General features: G+C 42.2%; 1 protein-coding gene across 1 annotated transcript; it reads left to right on the top strand.

The window, feature by feature from the left end:
- The first annotated feature begins 12,683 nt into the window (after positions 1 to 12,683).
- On the top strand, positions 12,684 to 24,160 carry LOC118366409 (diphosphoinositol polyphosphate phosphohydrolase 3-beta-like). Its single transcript, XM_052492495.1, has 5 exons — positions 12,684 to 13,133; positions 17,024 to 17,134; positions 18,580 to 18,624; positions 18,891 to 18,978; positions 21,462 to 24,160. Exons 1-5 carry the CDS (start codon positions 13,038 to 13,040, stop codon positions 21,668 to 21,670), a joined length of 549 nt encoding a protein of 182 aa, XP_052348455.1. The 5' UTR covers positions 12,684 to 13,037; the 3' UTR covers positions 21,671 to 24,160.
- Positions 24,161 to 25,440: the final 1,280 nt, after the last annotated feature.

The raw sequence follows: 25,440 nt of genomic DNA, 5'->3' as shown, positions 1-25,440 counted from the left end.
GCGATTACAGCTGTAAGTCGCTTGGGGTATGTCTCTATCAGTTTTGCACATCGAGAGACTGACATTTTTCCCCATTCCTCCTTGCAAAACAGCTCGAGCTCAGTGAGGTTGGATGGAGAGCATTTGTGAACAGCAGTTTTCAGTTCTTTCCACAGATTCTCGATTGGATTCAGGTCTGGACTTTGATTGGCCATTCTAACACCTGGATATGTTTATTTTTGAACCATTCCATTGTAGATTTTGCTTTATGTTTTGGATCATTGTCTTGTTGGAAGACAAATCTCTGTCCCAGTCTCAGGTCTTTTGCAGACTCCATCAGGTTTTCTTCCAGAATGGTCCTGTATTTGGCTCCATCCATCTTCCCATCAATTTGAACCATCTTCCCTGTCCCTGCTGAAGAAAAGCAGGCCCAAACCATGATGCTGCCACCACCATGTTTGACAGTGGGGATGATGTGTTCAGGGTGATGAGCTGTGTTGCTTTTACGCCAAACATAACGTTTTGCATTGTTGCCAAAAAGTTCAATTTTGGTTTCATCTGACCAGAGCACCTTCTTCCACATGTTTGGTGTGTCTCCCAGGTGGCTTGTGGCAAACTTTAAACAACACTTTTTATGGATATCTTTAAGAAATGGCTTTCTTCTTGCCACTCTTCCATAAAGGCCAGATTTGTGCAATACATGACTGATTGTTGTCCTATGGACAGAGTCTCCCACCTCAGGTGTAGATCTCTGCAGTTCATCCAGAGTGATCATGGGCCTCTTGGCTACATCTCTGATCAGTCTTCTCCTTGTATGAGCTGAAAGTTTAGAGGGACGGCCAGGTCTTGGTAGATTTGCAGTGGTCTGATACTCCTTCCATTTCAATATTATCGCTTGCACAGTGCTCCTTGGGATGTTTAAAGCTTGGGAAATATTTTTGTATCCAAATCCGGCTTTAAACTTCTTCACAACAGTATCTTGGACCTGCCTGGTGTGTTCCTTGTTCTTCATGATGCTCTCTGCGCTTTTAACGGACCTCTGAGACTATCACAGTGCAGGTGCATTTATACGGAGACTTGATTACACACAGGTGGATTGTATTTATCATCATTAGTCATTTAGGTAAACATTGGATCATTCAGAGATCCTCACTGAACTTCTGGAGAGAGTTTGCTGCACTGAAAGTAAAGGGGCTGAATAATTTTGCACGCCCAATTTTTCAGTTTTTGATTTGTTAAAAAAGTTTGAAATATCCAATAAATGTCGTTCCACTTCATGATTGTGTCCCACTTGCTGTTGATTCTTCACAAAAAAATACAGTTTTATATCTTTATGTTTGAAGCCTGAAATGTGGCAAAAGGTCGCAAAGTTCAAGGGGGCCGAATACTTTCGCAAGGCACTGTAGATATCTGGCTTTTTTCATGGGCTGCGTTTCAATCTACGGCATCCACCTATGTCGGCCTTCCACATCTGCGGTGGAAGGTGGCCGAGCTACAGCTGTGTTTGTAAATTATTGTAATCAACTTTCCTTTCCCTTTACTATAAACAGTGTAACACTCCGGTACTTATTTGGTAGTAGTTCTGAAAGTAGCACTCATTAGCCAAAAGCGGTCCCCGATGTGTCATTGCTCTCTCGACCTGCTGTGTGCATCTTGCTAGCTGTCACTCAAATGGCGAGGGGCTGAATCTCATTGCCTGAAACTCGAATTGCATGGGGGAAAAGAGAAAATGTTGTTGCACAGTTTCCAGAAACAGTCACTTTCAACTAGAGATTTTGTGGCAAATCAAGGTGAGACTGTAATTCTGCTCCTGGATTATGCATGTATAAACTGGCCACATTGGCCAAAGCGGGAGGTTACAAAAAAAACATGCTAGTTGCCAAAGTTCCGGACCATGTCTTTAAGGTTTAGCATGAAATTACCATATCAATCTTAAAATTGCTCAAATGAGAGAGAGTGAAGACCCACCATGTTCCTTTCAAAACAGCCCTGCCTCCAATGAACCTTTGACCCAGGAAGAAGTTGGCAAAGATGTTGAATTGTTTTCAAAGTGGTCATCTATAACGGGGTAACACAAGTGACATGAAATTGAGGGACAGCTATTCCTTGTAAATTATACTATTTAGTTGATATTTTAGTTGAAGTAGTCCACTAAATACTTTTATATTATATTTTAAGGTGCGAGAGAAATATATATTTTTACTCAAAATATGTCACTAAACCACAACTCATTGATGACCCTAGGGAGTAGGACAAGCCAATTTCATGGTATTGAGCATGTTGTACTATATACAGAGCATTCTGAAAGTATTCAGACCCCTTGACTTTTCCCACATTTAGTTATGTTACAGCCTTATTCTAAAATGCATTAAATAGTTTGTTTCCCCCCATCAAACTACATTGATGAGGAGAAAAATGGATTTAATCCATTTTAGAATAAGGCTGTAAATTAACAAAATGTGGAAAAAGTCAAGGGGTCTGAATACTTTCAGAACGCCCTGTATATACTGTCTATTAACACAAAACACTTAAATTAAAACAAACATTTTGTGTCATTATCTGACACTTAAGTGTTTTCCCTGGTGCTTAAGGTGAGGAAAGGAAAGCCACCATTTTCATAGAATGACCCATGTGCCAATCCTCGGAATGTAAATGCAGGAAATGATTCCTTGTATTATGGTCCTGTCTTCGTTTATATGGCAACAGTGAGTCACTCAGTGTAGGAACTAATCCTCAGAATATAAATGCAGGATTTTATTCCTTGTCTTATCTTTTAGAGACTAAACATTAACTAACCTTAGAGCAATACAGATTTGTCAGTGAAATTAGTCCATCACTTTATTATTATTTTTTATTTGTACACTTTAGTCCGTTAGCAGACACTCGTAACCACACCGACTTACAGTTAGTGCATTCATCTTAAGATGGCTCGGTGGGACAACCACATCCCAGTCATAGTAAGTACATTTTTCCTCAAAGTAAGTCATGGAGGGGGAATATTAGATTATCCATTGTTACAGGGCGTTGTTACAGGGTAGGCGATCTGTTGTTATAAGGTGACTTACTGCTGACAGCTCAGAAACTTCCAAATATAAACAGAACCTTTGTGACAGGCATTGATTTATTGACCTGACAGGTGAACATTACTCATCACCAGGTGCTTACGGCACAAGGTAGAACACTGTCTGGCCACTCACAGTAGACAGTATGTTTTGGATGTCGCGTCATCAATGTGTCACGGAAATATAACACTTTCTGCTTGTTCACTTGTAGAAATACATTATTTGTGGTGTGATGCTCGAGTCTTAGTGGTTGCATGGTAATAACTGTTTTTGATCTGAAGTCATAATGAAGTATTTGTTTGTTGTGATGGGATTCCTCACCTTCTGCAGTCAGTATGAGAGTCAATTGTGACTATGAATATCTGCACTGCCTGGAGATCCACTCTCCACATGACAGGGAGGGGTGGGGGGGGATCTCTTCCTGTGAATATTTCATCTGCAGTGGGATAACAGACTGCTGTGTCAGGGTTCTCCTTTGCTGACCTTTACATATAACCAGCCAAGGTGGAGACTGCAGGGAAAGGGTGGTAGTGCATGGCCTCCAAGAGTGCTGTATGGAATAATGGTGCAAGATGTCTTATTTGGTGTTGGTGTGACAAGATACGAGGATGACATGGGTGTGATGCAGTATGAACAGCGATTCACTGCATTATATTATCAGAATGTACAGCAGACACAAACAAAGGTACAGAAGAAGCACACACACAATTGTGTTCAATGCCAATGATTCATATCCTCTGTTCCTGTAGATATTGTACGTTTTGAAATTAGGTTGTGAAATACTGAATGTGTTATCAGGAAGAAAACAAGCCACAGCTCAGTGGTAAAACCACTGGTGAAATAAACCACAGCTCAGTGGTAAAACTAGTGAAATAAAATAATGAAAATGGTAATTAAAACAATAGAAATAGCACTATATACATCATAACTGTCACGTTCTGACCTTAGTTCCTTTGTTTTTTCTTTTGTTTTAGTATGGTCAGGGCGTGAGTTGGGTGGGTTGTCTATGTTAGTTTTTCTATGATTTTCTATTTCTGTGTTTGGCCTGGTATGGTTCTCAATCAGAGGCAGCTGTCAATCGTTGTCCCGGATTGAGAACCATATTTAGGTAGCCTGTTTTCCATTGTGTTTTGTGAGTGGTTGTTTTCAGTCTTTGTGTGTCGACACCAGACAGAACTGTTCCGGTTGTTTCTTTGTTGTTTTGTTATTCAGTGTTCAGTTTTCATTAAATTACATTTACATTTACATTTAAGTCATTTAGCAGACGCTCTTATCCAGAGCGACTTACAAATTGGTGCATTCACCTTATGACATCCAGTGGAACAGCCACTTTACAATAGTGCATCTAAATCTTTTAAGGGGGGGGGGGGTAAGATGAACACTCACCACGCTGCGCTTTGGTCCTCACCTTCTTCTCACGACAGCCGTTACAGAACCACCCACCACCAAAGGACCAAGCAGGGTGGTAACGGACAGCAGCAGCGATCGCAGGACTCCTGGACATGGGAGGAGATTCTGGACGGCAAGGGACCCTGGGGACAGGCTGGAGAATATATCGCCGCCCCAAGGCTGAGCTGGAGGCAGCGAAAGCCGAGAGGTGGTGGTATGAGGAGGCTGCACGGCGGCGAGAGGCAGCCCCAAAAAGTCAGGTAGGAGACCTGAGCCAACTCCCCGTGCTTACCATGGAGATGGAGGGACCGGGCAGGCACCATGTTATTCCGTGAGGCGCACGGTTTCCCCAGTGCGTGTGCAGAGCCCGGTGCGGTACATTGCAGCGCCTCGTATCGGCCGGGCTAGAGTGGGCATTGAGCCAGGTGCCATAAAGCCGGCTCAGCGCATCTGGTCTCCAGTGCATCTCCTCCGGCCGGTGTACATGGCACCAGCCCTACGCATGGTGTCCCCGGTTCACCAGCACAGCCCAGTGCGGGCTATTCCACCTCGCCGCACTGGCCTGGCTACGGGGAGCATTCAGCCAAGTAGGGTTGGGCAGGCTCGGTGCTCGAGACCTCCAGTGCGCTTCCACGGTCCGGTCTATCCGGTGCCGCCTCCACGGTCCGGTCTATCCTGTGCCGCCTCCACGCAACAGCCCTCCGGTGGCAGCCCCCCCGCACCAGGCTGTCTCTCCGTCTCCTCCCTACAGGTGCTCCCGCTTGTCCAGCACTGCCAGAGTCTTCCTCCTGCCCAGCGCTGCCAGAGTCTCCCGTCTGTCCCGAGCTGCCGGAGTCTCCCATCTGTCCCGAGCTGCTGGAGTCTCCCGCGCCTGTCCCGAGCTGCTGGAGTCTCCCGCCTGTCCCGAGCTGCCGGAGTCTCCCGTCTGTCCCGAGCTGCCGGAGTCTCCCGCCTGTCCCGAGCTGCCGGAGTCTCCCGCCTGTCCTGAGCTGCCGGAGTCTCCCGCCTGTCCCGAGCTGCCGGAGTCTCCCGCCTGTCCCGAGCTGCCGGAGTCTCCCGCCTGTCCGGAGTTGCCGGAGTCTCCCGCCTGTCCGGAGCTGCAGGAGTCTCCCGCCTGTCTGGAGCTGCCGGAGTCTGCGGAGTCTCCCTCCTGTCCGGAGCTGCCAGAGTCTCCGGTCAGTCCGGAGCTGCCGGAGTCGCCGGTCAGCCAGGAGCTGCCGGAGCTGCCCTTCACTCCGGAGTTGCCGTCCGGTGCTGCCGGAATCTCCCGTCCATTCGGGATCCGTGGCTTGGGTCCTCAGTCCGAGGTCGGAGGCGAGGGTCGCCGCGTTAAAGAGGCCACGGAGGCGGGTAGAGAGGCGGAGAAGGACTATGGTGGAGTGGGGTCCACGTCCCACGCCAGAGCCGCCACCGCGGACAGACACCCACCCAGACCCTCCACTATAGGTTTAGGTTTCGCGGCCGGAGTCCGCACCTTTGGGGGGGGGGTTCCCACGACAGCCGTTACAATAACAACTATAGCAGTGATTAATTACCTGTCCTGTTACATTCAAATAGAATTGATTACTTTTTTTTCGTGTAGACGTACTGATTGCAGGGGTTGGACATTTAGGGTCAAAGTGTTGTGACATCTATTGGAATATGATATTACTCAGTAGGCGAGCTTTGTGAGTGATTAGATAATAGCTATATGACACTATTTGAATATGTTGTAGATCAGCGCTTATGGAACACCCAAACCCAGTCCACAAGTCTCAGAGGACAGAGATTAGGTAGCTAGTATGGGTGACATTGCCCAACAATGTCAACAGAGGAGGAATAATCTGCTTTAAAAGTGGAGAGAAATTAGTATGACTCTTAGCTAATTGCTAGCAACACACAAGCAATGCTAGGATTTGTTGGGAGAAAGACAGATTTACAAACTGCAGTGAATTCCTGTTTTCCGACTGCCCTATAAAACATACAAAAAAATACAAAACAATCCAATATCCTTGGGCCATCCCCGTCCTAAACCATAACCCCTAACCTTAATCATAACCCTTGCCAAACCCTAATCCAAACCTTTACCCTTGCCTTAACAATTTTAGCAAGGACCCCTTTTACACTTCCAAATCCAGAACTGAGTCCGCATCTCATTTCCCAGCAGGCTGATGTTGATTTATGAATGGGGCATTACATAAGTAGCAAGGTACTCTGAACACTAGAGGGAGGGCTACAATTAATGTCATGGAGCCTCTTATATTGTCACCTCTTCATCTTGCGAGTTCTGTGGCTGACCAGGCAGGCAGGCCTGCAGACAGTCCCCTTGAGAGCATTCCGTTCCGAGGTCAAATTGAGTCACAATGGTGGAAAATATTACTCTTAGATGGATGATGCTGTCCTTCAGGTGTATCATCTGTTCACTCAGGCTTTTAGCCATAGTGTACTGCTCTATAATATAACCTGCTCAAGATTCCACTGTCCGTCTAAACCCCCTCTGCAGTCACATTTGATGTGTCATTCTGCTTAGTGTTATTCATGGTCAAATTTGTCATAGATTGAAAATAATTTCTGTTTAGTTTCATTTTTTCAAAGCTATAAAGCCAGGTTAAAGCCATTGTGTCAGCATGGGGAGAGAAGTGCTGCCACTGACCAGATCTAGGCTTCCACTACAGAGGCTCATGAGACAGGGTAAAGTCAAAACAAAATAGCTTTATTGCCTATGAAGTTTACAACCTAAAGAATCAATAATGAATAAAATGTAAATATTCAGCAACACAAACATGCGAACAGAGCTACCTGCTCTCAGTCCTCTCCTCTAAACCAGTTTTTCCCAACTCGTCCTTCAGTACCCTCAACAGCTCACATTTTTTTGTGAGCACACCTGATCAACTTGTCAACTAATCATCAAGCCCTCAATGAGCCCCCGCATAAATCAAACTAGCGTAATTTTAAAAATCCCGTAAAATCTGTTAGTTTAAGAGAGATCTGTTTTTTTTTGTTGCATTGGATGAGTCTCTATTCGCCGATTTCGCACTTCCGCATCTGCAGGGTGAAGGGTGACAGAGCTAAAGTGGTGTTTGTCAGACCATGAGACATCCCGAAAATCGTTCTTCTCACAAAATCTTCTGTAGAGTCCAAATATTATGATCTCACCAACACGTACTGTACATTTCGGTTGTTCTACTCTAGGACACCCACAGGCCTCTCAAGACGTGTCTGAAGGTCCCCGGTACCAGTTTAAAATATTTAAGTATATATGGAGAATGTTTAGTGCCAAAAATAAGGGGTATCTCTCAGATATAGGACAGACACTTCAGAACAAACTTCTTTAGATTTTATTTTGGTGGGGGGACTACCTGTTGTTCCATGTAGTGAATCTGTTATTCAATGCGTTTGAATGGGCTAATAGCAGTAAGGCCAAAACATTTTTTTCATCAAATATTATTTTTATACTTCAAGGAGTTTTAATTTAGCTATTTGATTTGGAATTTTATCTTTGGTATGACCTTTAAAAAAAAAATCCATATAGTTTAGTAGACTACCCCAGCATGAGCGTTCCAGGCTGACTACATGTCTAAAGTTACCCGTTAAGTTTCTACCCCACAAGACACCACACCATAAAAGTTGCTTTTTCAGTTCAAGTCTACTTCAGAAGCCCTAAGTATAATAAAACACATATTAATCCACTGCCCATTCAAAGAATGAAGTGAACTGCCTTTGTCTACCTGGAGGAGGTCAGACTGTTCTCCACAATATCCCCTGTCCATGCTGTGTATTTTGATTCAGAGAACTTTCCCACAATCTAGCAATTACACTGTCGCTCCCTGGCCTTGTTTATGTCTCAGCACACTGTTCTGCCCATGATTACAGCATGTCCATGTTTGTTCCAGCTCAAGGAGACAGTGCTATCACTGTAAGTGCAACACAACAGAGGACTAGGTTGTTTTCCGCAGGGGGAGGTAAAACAGGCCTATAAGTAACTGTAGTTGGTAATATAATACCATTACACATACATGCGCACACATGCACGCACGCACACACACACACCCACTCACACAGAGACACCCCCAGAGAGGCAGTGAGGCACATAAACACACACATATGCACACATATACCCACACAGAAAGACACACACATAATAGCGTAGCTTATAATGTCAGGTGGTCTGTGTCTAAGTGATGTTTTCCCTATCCTAATGAAAGGCCATGAGAAAGACCTGGCTGTGATAAACACCCATTGTTCGTCTTATATCTTTAAGAGCAGGTTATTGTGATGATATAAGGATTGTGAAAGCTGTGTTTACTTATGGCCTCATTCCCTGTCAAATAGTTGCTCTGTTTCCTTTACCTTGTGACATTCCCTAATCCTATCATTTTGCTTGTTTGCTTGTTTGACCCTTCAATTTATAGAGTTAGGGTCAGAGGGCAATGTACTATTGACCTTAGGGTCAGGGAAGAAAGAAAATAGATATCAAATTAAGCCAACAGCCATTTGTTTGGTATGGTATAGAACATCTACCAGGCTTCCTGGTGATCAGGTATGACAATTGCTGTGAGTACATGTGTATAAATGTTTCATGTAATGCTTATAAAGGCTTTTTAAGAGCCTTATATGGTAACCTAGAATGACGCTGCATGATTTTGCTCTTTGTGGTTCTATTTTTGGGTCACTGATCATTCATTGGTAAATACTGATATGGAGGCAGAGGATTCTGTTTCACACAGATAGAGGGGAGTTCTATATTCAATAGTGACAACAGCAACATTAGATCCATCATGGCCGTCGAAACACTTAATCATCCGTTATTTGTCTCTCAATGAGGACACACTGTCAGAGTATGACATCAAGAAAAACTCGCATCAAGTGGATGGATATCTATTATTGCTCAGAAATAGTCTCACTATTGTTATTTTACTACAGCTCTTTAATAATGTGTTACTTTTATTTCTTATTCTTATTTTTTTTGTAGATATCTTTTTTAAACTGCATTGTTGGTTAAGGGCTTGTAAGTAAGTATTTCACTGTAAGGTTGTTGTATTTGGCGCTTGTGACAAATACAATTTGATTTGATTTGATTTCTCTAGAGAGAAAAAAACAACAGTCTCAACATTAAAACATGTAGAAATATTTGAAAGAATAGATATAACAATGATATTTTGATTACTGTTATTATTCTTCGTAGTAATAGTGGTATTATTTCAAATTACACACACTTCAAATATCTAGATGTACGCATGATATATAGTTTCATTTTCACGTTTTAAGTTTTTATTAGACGTATGTAGAGGATACACATGGTATACACTGTCCAATAAAATGCTTACTTACAGTCTCCTTCTCGACAATCAACAACAATAATAAATAATAGAAGATAAGAATAGGAACATACAGTAAATGTCTCAGTAGAATAGAATACAATTTATAGTCCAAAATGTACACATTTATCAGAGAAGGGAGCATTGGGGGACAAGTGTTTAAATTTAGCAGTATTAGCAATAGTAAATAAGAGTCTGGTTGCAGCATTTGTGTGTGTTTGTGTGTGCGCGTGCGTGCTTGAGAGAGAGTGTGGATGTGTGATATAGGATAAATTATGCTTAAAGGACCATTAGCTTTCGCTAACCCATCCAGGCAGTAGTAGTGACCTATACATTACACCCCATGCTGGTTAACAAGCCATATATAAATATCCTAAAGTGACATTTTGGGGAAAGGTTTATGGGTCGTGGTGGGGGCTGTGCTATTGCTGCTCAAGAGCCTGCTGCTCTTAGAATTAACTGGCAATGGGCCATGCCCTCATGATTCTGGGAGATTCAAAGACCAAAGCACCTCCCCTTTAATACTGTTGAAAAGGAACTTACAGCAAGTGACTTGATCATCTCAAACTCTAATTGGCACAAAGGGCAATCCGAGCCGGCTGTGCTGAGAGAGTGGATCATTAGCAAACGAGGAAAGTGACAGAATAGATGAAGAACAGTCGGATTAGCCTAGCTGTGTGTGTTCTGTGTGTGTTTTGAGATTGCCTTGGCGATAGCAGAGAACAGATGTGTTAGACTGCGGCACTATCATTAGAGTGGTGACAGGAATGGGCAGAGGTTCAAATCTGGTACCTTCATACAAATCTTTCTGTCATCCTTAAAGCATGTGAAATCAAATCCCCCTTCTCCTTCTCACTTGGACTGCAGCTAATATTATGGGTTGTTGATATCCTTTCTACTTTGGGCAAGATGATGCTGTAGATGACTGCTTTTGGGTTAGATGACGATATTGACTTTTTGTCTATACTTTGGGAGTGTTGACTTTGAGACCCTGTCTATTCTAAGATAATGACAGAGATATGCAGTACTTTGTGTAAGAGAAGAGGGTAGAAAGAAGTTATTATTTTGGTAAAAGTGATTTTAGAGACCAATTCAAGTTATGGAAAGATGGTAGAGATCCATTGAGACCGGGAAGATAACATCGAGGCATATGTTATTTTGGTGTTCCACAACACAGTCTGACATCTTTGCAATTCCGCTCATATTTTTACACATTAAAGGCTACCCCGTTGCTTTTCGTCACTCAACGCTCCTCTCTCAGTGCAGGCGGAATCATTGCTCAATCTGACGTAAGACCCTAATAAGATTTTGACTAGTCATTTCAAACTGTAACGATCAATTATATTAAGAAAAAGCAGGCTATCTCACCCCATAACCTAATCAATGTTTCTCTCTTTAAGAAGTTCAATCCATCCTCTCTTAAAAACAATCACATCATGATACACTGGTTGTCAGTTCCAAAACTCTGATACTCTGTAAGTGACAATCTCTTTGATGAAGAGTGTGAGGTAGGATGCTTGTCCTGCTGGCAGCCAGTTAGAAAAGTCAATCAAGTTAACAGCCTCTTTTGATTCAGTCGTTGAATTCAAATTTTGACAAGAACACAGGTTTGACCGATGACTACACTGGCCTTACTGGTAGAGCAAAACCTTTAGAGGTGAAGGGTTAACACTTACAATTATATGCTTTTCTCGCTTGTGGTGCAGAGAGTTACAGCACCAACACACAGGTGTAATGAATGAACTCAGAGGTGTGTATATATATACCATATATGTGTATGTTTGTGTGAATCTCACGTTGTCTTGACAAAGGTCTCCGATCGAAACATTGATAAAAGATTCTGCAGAGGAAAAACAGTGTTGTTCAGGAGACTTTGTATTTCAATACCAACTAAAGGAACCCTGTAGCAGCAATGACAAATGTAATATTCAGGTTCCGGTAGAGATGTGTTTGAATGTATAGTCTGTACAATTTATCTACTGCTATGCAATACTAGTTTCAGTAAGTAACAAAACAAACTTGCATTTACAGTTGCTAAAACATTGACTCAATAATAACTATTTTCTACTTTGACAACACCCTCAGCAACTGCTTGTCACATGCGTCGTAAACAACAGCTGTAGACTAACAGTGAAATGCAGTGACTAAGATAGAGGAACTCCTATACAACATGTCTTTGTATGTGTATACACTTAAAAAATAAGAGTTATATCGCTTGCTTCATCTATGGAACCCCCAAAAGGTTCTATATAGAACCTTTTTTCTATGAGGGTAAGGTAGACAGACCTGTCTGACCTGTCTTCTATAACGTAAAAGCTATACATTAACACACAAAACTAGACCTCTTCATGTGGGCCCACCTTCCTTTATAGGCTATAAACAGAACAACCCTAGACTGGATCTATACCCCCAACTTGCTTTCAGTCAATAGCATGAATAGTCGTCACAGAGTAGCTATGGTAGGCTATAAAATTGACAGTGCTTTATTTGTGAAATTATTATTCTGATGTGAATACAGAAAAAGTGGAAGGTCAGAAACCGTCTTTTCCACCACCCTCAATCCCAAGACAGACGTTTATAGTGGAGGCTATTATAAGGAGTCTTTTAAAGACGTTGATTACTGACATTTCAGGGCAATACGTCACATTACATCTTATATTGAGAAAATACTCTGATGAAGTTATAGGCTTAAGGGTTAAAAATTGTAACCGTACTATCTTCTAGATTGCTTATCTATATGGGTGGGCCCATGATACAAACAGGATAGGCTACTTTTTAAGAAAGCATAAAGTCAGATGGAGTGAGCAGTGCATAGGTGTTCAATCACAGCTAGATTTGTCCTACTTTTTCTTTTTTTATCCTATCCTCCAACAGTTATCAGACGTATGGTGCGGTGCGTAACAGCGCTCCGCTAGGTTGCCTTCCGTCTATTTACAGTCAGCGACTGCGCAAAGCCTAGCTTGTAGGCTACTACCTAAGGTGGGAGGACTTCGGAGGAGGGTACATTATCGACTTACTCTACTTAAATAAGAGATTGCACATAGAAGTGGAGGTTATGGGGGACTGAACTGCATCCATTAACCCGACATCACGGAGGGAATTCCCTGACACGAATGCACTAAATGCAATTGGAGTGAATGGGAAAATACACCGTCAATGGGTAGATTGCCGGTATATCGCGTTCTTGTACCTCAGTGATACACATATGCCGGTTTTCTCTTCGCCATCCAGAATCTTGGTTTGGTGACTCACTCTTCGTTCGTTCATTTTCTGGATTTCGTTGCCTGCCCGGTGAGGAGTAACCTACATAATGAAGTTCAAGCCGAACCAGACCAGAACTTATGATGGCGAGGGCTTCAGGAAACGAGCGGCATGCTTGTGCTTCAAGAACGAACGTGAAGAAGAGGTATAACGTTAGATGGTTATATTTCTCTATGACAGTTCAGGGGACCGATACTGTCCTGTCTTTAAAACCAAACCACTGTTCTCGGCTATATCCTACATTTGTTAATATTTTATCTATATTTGCCAATTGTAATAGACTTAAATATGTTTTTATTGTGGTTTTACCACTTAATTACTGTCGTGCGGGGGGCTGTCTTGCCCGTGTCTGAAATAAATGCTTCTGCGGGTTTTTCAAACCTAATGATTAGAGAAGTAGGCTTGATGGTTAACAACCCCCCCGCCAAAAAAAACCCAGGAGTGTTATAGTCTATTTATACGCTTTTTAGCCTACGTTCCATGCCTTTTGGAATACATCCTCAGTGGTGTTGTGTGACTGCCCGCGGCTATCCAGTTTGGGCTAGTTTGAGAGAAATGCAAGGGGGTCGAGGCGCTCTGTTGCATGTTTCATTTGACGGGCGGGACATCAGTCCAGCCATTGCTACATTGTATGACGATACCACTGTACTAATGCATACGAGTTTAAATACTAGTAACAATATCACCGCCATCATTTTACACCTTATAATCTCTGCTGCCTCATAAAAATGAAATGAAAATGCGTTATTGATGAAGTGGCCATTTTGTAAGACAGGTTTTCAAGTATCCTAGGCTGAAACCAAAGGTAGTCTACTGAAAAGTAGTCTCAATCAAGGCTTTGCTTTTATATTTCTGGTTTGAGAGAATATTCTTAACAAACTGCTGTAGACCTAGACATATTCCTCGTAATAGTTTCTGATTTTTAACGGGCTTCACCATAGCCTACGTACCACCATGATGCAAGCGTTCACTGTCTATGGTTTGACAAAATGGACTATCTACCCCAAGTCAATTTCCCCGAAATTATAACAACATATAGGACTCGTTTCACACATGTTTTATTTTTTTTAAACATTTGATTAAATCGGAAGCAATTATGTCCATGTAATTGGCTATATTGTTGTGCATGTGTCCTTTCAGTCAATATAGCATGTTCCAATTGTTTCTGCCTAGGTCTATTTAAATGTTTAAAGGCACAATTTATACAGATATGACTTATATCTTCTACCGTAACAAGTTAAATTGGCCCACTTTATCATAACCAAAATCTGTGGACCTATTCCATTGTGATGTGTTACTATTTTTATTTAAACTGCATTGTTGGGTAGGGCTTGTAAGCAAGCATTTCACGGTAAAGTCTACACCAGTTGTATTCTGCGCATGTGACAAATACAATTTGATTGATTTGATTTGTTGTCATAGGAGACTTAGTAAGCAAATTATGTCATTTTTCAGTGCATGAACTAAAATCGAGAATACTATTAAGGCGGGTCATTATTGTAAAAGTGGCTATGCTTTTCATCTCTTACTGAGCCACACGCCTTGTTTATGAACAGCTCCTACATTTGGATTTGTACTGTCTGATAGAAATCCAAATCTGTATCAGACAGTTCAAGACACTGCAGCCTCTGACTTCCCTGCACCACTGTTATGCAATAAATAAGCTGCAGACTTTATCTGTCTGTCATGAAGAACTCTATCAGAGCACTCAAGTATTTGTACCACACACACACACACACACACACACACACACACACACACACACACACACACACACACACACACACACACACACACACACACACACACACACACACACACACACACACACACACACACACACACACACACACAGAGAGAGGTGGCCTGAAGGAGAAACTGTTGTCCCTCCCTCATGTATAGCCGGTTCTTTCAGGAACAAGGAATAGAGATATATCAGTTTGCTGTGTGTCAGTGTGTTCCATGCCATAGGCACATTGCATTGTGGTAGGGCAGCTGGGTAGCTGGAAGGCTTTCTCACTGAGTTATATTAATGAGACTGCCCAATCTCAGTCTCAATACTGCATCCCAATCTCCCTTTTGATTTTTACTTGGGAAATGTTTATTAACATTCATGCAATCGTGTTGCTGATATTTCATTTGTGATGCTATAAAACAAGTAAACCTTTGTGTAATATCTTAGCTTGTTTTAATATTTAAGATACCTGTGGTGGAACAAATGGAGACCATCTTCAATCACCCACTTGTGTCTCTGGTCAAGGATATTGTTAGGTCAAGAAATGCTTCGCCTGTGTCTGTTCAACTGTTATACTGAGCTGTTGTAATGTATAGAGCCCATCCCCAGGAACATCTTTACAGAGTTTGCTCTGGGACTGTCCAGCTACTCTGTCGTATTTGCATGAACTCGTTAAGCCTGAATAGGAGAAAAGCCTCTGTGGCTCCTGAGTGGCCGATACTGTCTATGCCAATACTCCTGTCTAAAACTTCAGACCTCCTTAGGCTGGCATGTGGGAGACTGGTTTATTCGACAGCCACAGTGTTGCTCCTCCGAGAAAGTAGGTGTTTATTTCCCCCCTGAGATTCCTGGCCCGTTTAGCAGGCTTACAAAACACACTGGAATCTCGCTGGGAGACCCTGCTCTATTCCCTTTGCCCCCCCCCATCTGCACCTGACCTTTGACCTAACTAATATGTTGGTGTGGGGTTTTGCTCCTCACTGTGCCGAGTGTTCCTCAGTGGCATGATTTTTCAGTGGGACATACCTTGTTAGCCTAAGCTGTTGACATAAATGACATGAACATTTGTATATTGCATGAATTTATATGAGGTGCCGACAAGCCTTATGTCTTTCCTGGAATTAGTTAAATTCGTAACATTTCATATCCAACCACATTTTGAGCAAGAAATAGAAAAAATAGGACATAAAGTGAGGCAAAAATAACACTGGCAGGATGTATAACTAGGTTTGTTTTGTAAACTCCACAGCAGACACTGTCAAACACAGTGACATCCCTGAGCAGCTTAAAGCCTTGCTCCCCCAAAAATATATTTGCAAAAGGCACACAACGGTGCCCCACCCCCATATTTAAACACAGACAGTACCCCCCCAACACACACACAAACACTTGTGTACACACATGTACACTCACATTCTGAAGCGTTAGCAGTCTGTTATAAATAGGTTAGTAGGTTCATTCTATCTCCATGGTTTAAGGCTTTATAAAACTAAGCAGACAGTCTGGTCTACGTCGCTGCTTCAGTTGGATCCCCTCATCTGTATGTGGCGCCCGTAAATATCGCTAACCGTCCCACTCCCTGTCCACCCTCCATCCCCTCTTAGCCCGGGACGAGCCAGGTGAGATGTTGGCTCAGTTAAGGCCCGGGAACATGACATGGTGACCCAGAGTGGAAGGGTGACACGTGCCGTATCCACTGGATGGCCTCTCTTGGCCACTTGACTTGTCACTACCTGGCTCCTGGCTCAGGCAAAAACGGGTCTGCTCCAGCAATCCCACAATCCCATTAGAGCAGCACAGAGGAGTGTCAAAGCGGAGCTGCTAGCTGATATTACATGGCTGTCAGGCTGACACACTGGTCCCGTATAGAGGGGTCTGGATGGGGAAAAGATGGAAGGTGAAAGCCACATTAGCTGCAGCTGACGCTGCATCACTGTCATATGTCGTATTCGACTGACTTGAGTTGGATGTTTCCTCAGCATGGTGAAAGAGACAACTGAGCAACTATGAGCCCCATAGTTCATGAGTGTGTGTGTGTGTGTTTAGGTCATGTGTGTGTATTGCATCATGAAAATGCAGATATAGGCTCATTCAATCTGTTCGGATTGTTGTACACGGCAGACTGTCGTGTAATTTAAGCTCAGGCACCTGCTTTGATGCTCCCAAAAGGACCTGATCTGGGTCAATCGATTAGCAAAGGTGGAGCAGAGGGCCCTGTGGTGGAGCAGAGGGCCCTGTGGTGGAGCAGAGGGCCCTGTGGTGGAGCTGGACTCACAGAACTATTGTGTTTTCTGTTCCAGGTCTTGCTGGTGAGCAGCAGTCGGCACCCGGACCAGTGGATTGTCCCAGGTGGAGGGATGGAGCCTGAGGAGGAGCCCTGTGGCGCAGCGGTCAGAGAAGTGTTTGAGGAGGTGAGTTCACCTGTCATCATCATCATCATCATATACAGGAAAGATCCAATCATTCTGAAAGTTATATTGTTTTTGTGCATCTCTGAGCGATGTTCTGTCAATTCCCGGGGTCATTTCATGTTTTCATATGATGCAAAACCTTTTCAGATACACATAAAAATTAAAGAATGACCTGGGAGTCGATAGAGCATCGCTCAGAGATGCACAAAAACAATATCACATTCAGAATGATTGGATCTTTACTTGAATCCAATCAATCATCACCATAATCATCAGTGATGATGAAATTGAAAAGAATCCCAAAGTGGGTGTGTAACTAATAGCTATATGCACGCACAAAACACACATTGATCTGATGGTCATTCATTGATTTGTCTGTAAAGAACATGCCTTTTAGTGATGGGTGAGACCATTGTAATGTGTTAGTTGTAAACTCTGGCTTCAAGTCATGTAGTGATCATGTCATCTATATGAGTATCAAAAGTATTGCTGGCCCCTGATTGGTCATTTAAAGGCAACGTGCAGACCCTACATTTTCTCATATACACTATGAGAGAGATAGAGAGAGAGAGACACTCTATAATTCACCACTGCCTTCCTTGTGGCATGTGACTGACCTTGTCGATCTCCTGGGATATCTCACTGGCACTTCACAGCATGTCCTCTCCAAAGTGGCTTCACAGCTAAAAAGGGTTCCATTCTGAGAGACTTGATGTATGCAATGATAGTGGGTGACGGGAACTCACTTATGACATGACACAATTGGGAGGTACATTTTGGTGGGTCCAAAGTGAGTTTGTAGAGAAAGGACTGAGGAGCTCGTGGTATTCCAAAGGTCCAGCTGGTGGGAAACCTAACGTACTTGGGTACGTCAGCAGGCTAAACTTGGCTCCCTGCTGGATTCCAGCACATTCACAGGTCCTAAAGCCTGTCCAGTGGACGTGGGCAGATTCTTTGTGAAGCTTGATAAATGGGCAGCAAGGGGAATAGGGGATGGGTCATGTGTTTTTTTGGAAACCGTAACCTCTGATTTTGACCTCTAAATATACAGCAGGACTGGGTTTGTGTTGTGATATTCAATCATGTTATATTGGTCAACGTGTTCTGATCACACACACACACACACACACACACACACACACACACACACACACACACACACACACACACACACACACACACACACACACACACACACACACACACACACACACACACACACACACACACACACACACACACACTCTCTCTCTATCTTCACATCTCAACACACTCCTAACTCCAGTCAAAGGTTTTCATTCTAAACCCCCACACAGTATTGTCAAGTATTGGGATTTCTCTACTTTCCTTTTTAATCTAACACAAGTGTTTTGGTTTGTCAAATAGCCATAGGCCCAATACTTCATCTCACATCCCCCTAATGCCTCTCTCCTCTCTCCCACCAGGCAGGAGTGAAAGGCAAGTTGGGACGTCTCCTAGGTGTGTTTGAGGTAAGGTGTGACTCTGGGCTGACAGTAATTATAAGACGGTTACATTTTTACTCCCTGAAAAACTCATTGCTCTCTTGTGTAAATTGTCACATGAATGGAATTCAAGAATAAAAAATCAGTCGATTTGGTTGATGCCTAGTCAAGGGTTGATAAACTACCCTAAAGCATGTGCCCCCTCTGAAAACAGCTGTTTTTTCTTGAGGTGCCACAGGTAGAGATTCTTCCAACCTGAATTTTGAAATGTAGTTTTCTTTTCAACTTTACAGCAGAATCAAGACCGAAAGCACCGAACATACGTTTACGTATTGACCGTGACGGAGACATTGGAAGCATGGGAGGACTCGGTCAACATAGGTGAGTTTATGGTCACATGACATCAGGACTAGAGGTCGACCGATTAATAGGCATGGCTGATTCATTAGGGCCAGTTTCAAGTATTCATAACAATCGGTCATCTGTATTTTTGGACGCCGATTATGGCCGATTACATTGCATTCCACGAGGAAACTGCGTGACAGGCTGACCACCTGTTATGCGAGTGCAGCAAGGAGCCAAGGTAAGTTTCTAGCTAGCATTAAAAAAAAAATCAATCTTCACATAGTTACTAGTTAACTACACATGGTTGATGATATTACTAGGTTAACTAGCTTGTCCTGCGTTGCGTATAATCAATGTGGTGTCTGTACATTATTTATTGAATCACAGCCTACTTTGCCAAACGGGGGATGATTTAACAAAAGCGCATTCGTGAAAAAAAGCACAATCGTTGCACGAATGTACCTAACCATAAACATCAATAACTTTTTAAAAATCAATACACAGAAGTATATATTTTTAAACCTGCATATTTAGTTTTAAAAAATTAATGTTAGCAGGCAATATTAACTAGGGAAATTGTGTCACTTCTCTTGCGGTCATTGCACACAGAGTCGGTATAAGCAACAGTTTGGGCTGCCTGGCTGGTTGCAAACTAATTTGCCAGAATTTTACGTAATTATGACGTAACATTGAAGGTTGTACAATGTAACAGGAATATTAAGACTTAGGGTTGAATACAGAAGGGTTCTGTATTTCACTGAAAGAATAAACGTTTTGTTTTCGAAATGATAGTTTCTGGATTTTACCATATTAATGACTTGAATTCCTGTGTTTATTATATTATAATTAAGTCTACGATTTGATTGAGCAGTCTGACTGAGCGGTGGTAGGCGGCAGCAGGCTTGTAAGCTTTCATTCAAACTTTACTGTGTTTTCCAGCTGCTCTTAGCAATGCTTTCTTCGCAGTTCTGTTTATGACTTCAAGCCTATCAACTCCTGAGATGAGGCTGGCAATACTAAAGTGCCTATTAGAACATCCAATAGTCAAAGGTATATGAAATACAAATGGTATAGAGAGAAATAGTCGATTCATCATAATTCCTATAATAATTACAACCTAACACTTCTTAACTGGGAATATTGAAGAACTGGGAATATTGAACCACCAGCTTTCATATGTTCTCATGTTCTGAGCAAGGAACTTAAACGTTAGCTTTTTTACACGGCATATATTGCACTTTTACTTTCTTCTCCAACACTGTGTTTTTGCATTATTTAAACCAAATTGAGCATGTTTCATTATTTATTTGAGACTAAATAGATTTTATTTATGTATTATATTAAGTTAAAATAAAAGTGTTCATTGTTCATTCAGTATTGTTGTCATTGCCATTATCAGCCGATTAATCGGTATCGTCTTTTTTTGGTTTTGGTCCTCCAATGATCAGTATCGGCATTGAAAAATCATAATCCGTCGACCTCTAATCAGGACTTCAATGTCTAGTATAATAATATGTTTTTCCAGGAAGGATATTGCCAGTTCCAACAGGCCTCACATAATAAATAATGAAATCCCACTCACTGACTAAAAGGCCTGGGATTGCAGAAAACAAGCAACAAACAAGTTCAATATTTTTCCAATAATATCCGGCATCACCTAATCTAAAGTTTGGAGTCATAACACATAAATTCCAAAGTGGCTGATTAAGACTCAACTTATGCTGCTAACAGCTAAATCACACCAGCCTGCTGGCTTTGGAGAGGTGGACTAAAATAGCTGGTAAAAGGTAGAGTAAAATGTGAACGTGCGATTGGATTACCGAGCAGATGAAATCCATTAATCATCCTTTAGACTTAATCAGTCTTTTTCCTGGGTGGCTGGAGCTTTCAGTCCTTATAGATCTTACAGTAGGCAGAATATCAGCCTCAGTCTTTCTTTCGGTTTTGTTTACCGACTTAACCGCACCAATATTTGTTCCTTTGCACTAATAGTCCTCATTCCCGTTAACACACAGGATTACCAAACATGGGCTACAACTTGTTCCTAAAAAAGAATGTTGTTAAAGCATGCCACTGTGAATGACCTTTAAATGAGCTCATGTCTATGGCCTCATCTTCACGCAATAACACTGTAGCTGTTGTTAGAGATAATCAATGTATTCTGATAACATCTATTCTGGAAACATGTATTCAAACGGGCTATTAGCACCCTTCACAAGACTTTAGGTAGGCTGAAATGAATAGGGGCAATTTGAATGTTTAGATGACAAACGTTGGGCATGTTTGCAGATTGGTAAGGGGATACCTGAATATTTTATTGACAGTGACACATGGGGTTGATCCTGATCCCATTTCTTTGTGAGAAGATCCCCATCCCTCAAAGGGCAAATGTCACACTAAGTTCATGTGGAAAACCCCAGTAGTTCTGAATGCTGATTGGTTATTGGGAGTGTATTAAAGACCCCCCCTGTGGTCAACAGCAGGAATGATTGACACTCAGTCTCTGTCTCCCCCTGCAGGTCGTAAACGGGAGTGGTTCACAGTGGACGAAGCCATCAAAGTCCTGCAGCACCACAAGCCGGACCACGCTGAGTATTTGAAGCGGCTTCATCTCAGCTGCTCTCCAACTAATGGGAACTCCCTGCTCCCCAGCCAGCCCCCTAATGACAACTTCCCCCGTTACGGCCCCCTCACGACAGGATCTGTTCTGGGCCCCTCGCGCAGATAGGACTGGCCCCTTCCCACGCCTATGAACTATCTTCTACCTGTACAGATACACTGAAAACGGACATTTTGCATGAATATACAAATCCTCAGAGTCACGGCTCACGCCACATGTATGTAAATTACTGAATACTTGGACAAACCAAAGCCATACTTGGAACTGTGTCTGGATGATTCAGTTAAGGAATGCCTTTCAGTAACGTCTTTAAGAATGTTCTATTGGGGTCAATTGTATTATTATTTTCATCCATAATTAAGTAAATCACACAACATGGCTGCCACAGAAAATGGGTCATTGGCTGACAATAGGATGGAAAATGGCAGTGTCACTGGACCTCGGGAGCTGAAGCAGTGTTGACAACAAAGAGATGCTACCTCAGTTGGACGAGCACTGGAAGGATGTTTCAGCACGGTGTCAGATTCCCTTTGGCTGGCGTTTAACCTGTACAAACAAACTACAGCTCAAAAATATGACTGTTTACCTACTTCAAGTAGTACCATACTGTGTGGGCAGAAGACAAGGGCTCACTATTGTCCCTCCCCGTTCACCTCAGTAATTGGTGCTCTTCTTCAAGTTTAGCTGTAAAAACAACATATTTAGAATTTCTTATATGGAGAATTTCACATTTAATTGCCTTGAATTGTGTTGCCTTGATTGTCATCAGTTTCTCCATCTATCATCATCATAAATAACAATAATTTGATATACTAATTTAATTTTTAACCCCCGCCCCATATATGATCTGGTCAAACTTCAAAAGAGTATCTTTACTAGTTGATGGCAGGCCCTCTTTAATATAATAATATCTATATTTCATAAAATTTCCAGAAATGATGTCTCCTCAATGCTGAGATAATGTACCTTAATCCACAGTTGAGCATCTTGTCTGACTGCTGAATGAGCATTGAACCCCCCCACACAGGGGACCTGTAAATACTCTGCTGCAGAGAAGTGTAGAGTTGTGTGTCTGGTTAACAGAAATGCAACCATATTAACTTTCATATTTGCAATTGTTTTTCTATTGATGTAAAAAAAAAAAAAAAGTGTTTCATGGAGAAAATGCTGTGCCATGTAGTGAAGGTGTGACAGTAAACCTTTTCCTCCTTTCAGTTCCACCTGAGAACAGAGATGAGATGACATGGAACAACGAATAGGGAAGTAGTCTGAAATAGAGAGGGAATGGATGGAAATGAGTGCTTTCCGTGTTAGATTCATGGTGGAACGACACTGATGGTTAGGCTGAACATGGAAATGTTCTTACCATGGACTTGGATGTGAGATATTGTAGTTGAGAAATTGTAGTGTTTTACTGGAGATCACACAAACATAAGTGGTTTCACTTTTTAATCTTATCACTCAACCACTATCTCACCCAGACTCCCAGCATTCATTTTATCACAAGAATACCCCTCTGAGGCAGACATGGTCAAATACATACCAGTATGTCAACTTTCAAATACTTGAGGTATTGCTGGGTGGGCGGAGTTTGTACTTTTGGGATTATTCCATTGGTTCAATTTTACTAGGTAAGCTAAATCAAGAGCACTGTATTTTACAAGTGTACTTGACCAGGGTCTGCCCTTGTGGAAAATGCTTGTTTTAATTTGAGCTCATGCTTCATCAAAGCAGTTTTTTGGGAGGCAGTATTTAGGAGCAAGTAAATAACCCAAGAAAGTGTTAAAAGATGAAGGTGGGGTCTATTGTGAGTTTGATATTGACCCTTCTTAAAATCTGTTGCATGAAAAGATTTCACCGGCCTGTCTGATTGGACAGTCATCTGGCTGGTCCAGTCTTTCTATAAAACCTGTCATTGGATAATGTCTGCCACTTGGCCAGACTACATGTGTTGTTTGTTGCATACATTGTGTCTGTGTGACAAATAAATATCGATCCTGTGCCAAATTACAAATGTTTGGTATAATTGGCCAGGCAGAATGATAAAGTCAAAATCTACTTACTCTAGCCATGTCTAATACATGATAATAATAATTGGTACATTTGGTAATGTTCTAAGGATTTCAAAACAACATGGTTATTCATGAAACTATCACCTTGAATCAGTTGTATTTTTTATGGATATAACAATTTATGGAGATTGGATTGATGCATACTGGTACACTACATTCAGGAAGGAATGTAAGGACATTAATGCTATTTGTTCTGAATTTTACCTTCTTTTTTAAAACATTTGCAGGGGAAAAGTGGAAAATGTACAGCAGCTGTAGTTTTATTTTGAATTAATTACCCCCATGGTCCCTTATTACTGACACTAAACAGTCCCTGTATAATGAATGGGTGGGGGACTGCTGTGAATGTGTGCTGATCAACTTTGTTCCAGGCACTCTCGCACTAAGGTGTCTTATAGAACTCACTTGTTTATCAATGCAAACAGAATTTCCTTTATGACCATATGAACAGTGAAATTGGATAAAGTAGATTGAAGACTATTCTGTTTGGAATAATAATGAATTAAAAGGGAATTACTTGACTCCATTCTGTCTGTAATGTCTGTACTGTATCTACTCATTTTGTTCAGTGTTTTCCCAGTCTTTTGGTAGGTTGTTGGTGCATGGTTGTGTGAGGGAGGTGTTAGTGGGTGGGGTCAGGTGTTACTTTGTATTTGTTTAAAAAGACAGTATAGAACAGGAAGTCCACAATGATTCTGCATGGAAAGGGACTCAAGATGACCATGTACACTGAACAAAAATATAAACACAACATGTAAAGTGTTGGTCCCATGTTTCATGAGCCGAAGAATATCCCAGAAATGTTATACGCACAAAAAGATAACATCCCTGTTAGTGACCATTTCTCCTTTGCGGAGATAATCCATCAACCTGACAGGTGTGGCATATCAGAAGCTGATTAAACAGCATGATCATTACACAGGTGCACCTTGTGCCGGGGACAATAAAAGGCCACTCTAAAATGTGCAGTTTTGTCACAACACAATGCCACAGATGTCTCAAGTTTTGAAGGAGTGTGCAATTGACATGCTGACTGCAGGAATGTCCACCAGAGCTGTTGCCAGAGAATTTAATGTGCAAATCGGGGGCCTTCCGTGTGGCGCAATGGTCTAAGACACTGCATCGCAGTGCTTAAGGCGTCACTACAGATCTGGGTTTGATCCCAGGCTGTGTCACAGCTGGCCATTACTGGGAGACCCATAAGGCTGTGAACAATTGGCTCAGCGTCGTCCGGTTTAGGAGAGGGTTTGGCAGGCCGAGATTTCCTTGTCCCATTCCGCTCTAGTGACTCCTGTGGCGGGCCAGGCGCATGCACACTGACACGGTCGCCAGGTGTACGGTGTTTCCTCTTACACATTGGTGCTTCCGGGTTAAGAGGACATTGTGCCAAGAAGAAGCAGTGGGGCTTGGCTGGGTCATGTTTCAGAGGACACACGGCTCTCTACCGTACGGGAGTTGCAGCGATGGGACAAGACTGTAACTACCAATTGGATACCATGAAATTGTGGAGAAAAAAGGGGTAAAAAAAAGAAATACAGTTCAAGTCGGAAGGTTACGTACACCTTTGCCAAACACATTTAAACTCAGTTTTTCACAATTCCTGACATTTAATCCTAGTAAAAATGTCCTGTTCTAGGTCAGTTGGGATCACCACTTTATTTTAAGAATGTTAAATGTCAGAAAAACAGTTATTTCAGCTTTTATTTCTTTCATCACATTCCCAGTGGGTCAGAAGTTTACATACACTAAATTAGTATTTGGTAGCATTCCCTTAAATTGTTGAACTTGGGTCAAACGTTTCGGTGA

Source organism: Oncorhynchus keta, chromosome 33 (genome assembly GCF_023373465.1).
Source record: "Oncorhynchus keta strain PuntledgeMale-10-30-2019 chromosome 33, Oket_V2, whole genome shotgun sequence".
In the NCBI taxonomy this organism is placed as follows: domain Eukaryota; kingdom Metazoa; phylum Chordata; class Actinopteri; order Salmoniformes; family Salmonidae; genus Oncorhynchus; species Oncorhynchus keta.
The sequence above is the reverse complement of the archived record's forward strand: the minus strand, read 5'-3'. Positions and strand labels throughout refer to the sequence as shown.

Bases quoted from the DNA above. Each gene is read 5' to 3' on its own strand.
- LOC118366409 (XM_052492495.1), top strand. From the start codon at position 13,038: ATGAAGTTCAAGCCGAACCAGACCAGAACTTATGATGGCGAGGGCTTC. The intron at 17,135-18,579 runs GTGAGTTCACCT...CTCTCCCACCAG, and splicing joins TCAGAGAAGTGTTTGAGGAG to GCAGGAGTGAAAGGCAAGTT. The intron at 18,625-18,890 runs GTAAGGTGTGAC...TCAACTTTACAG, and splicing joins GTCTCCTAGGTGTGTTTGAG to CAGAATCAAGACCGAAAGCA.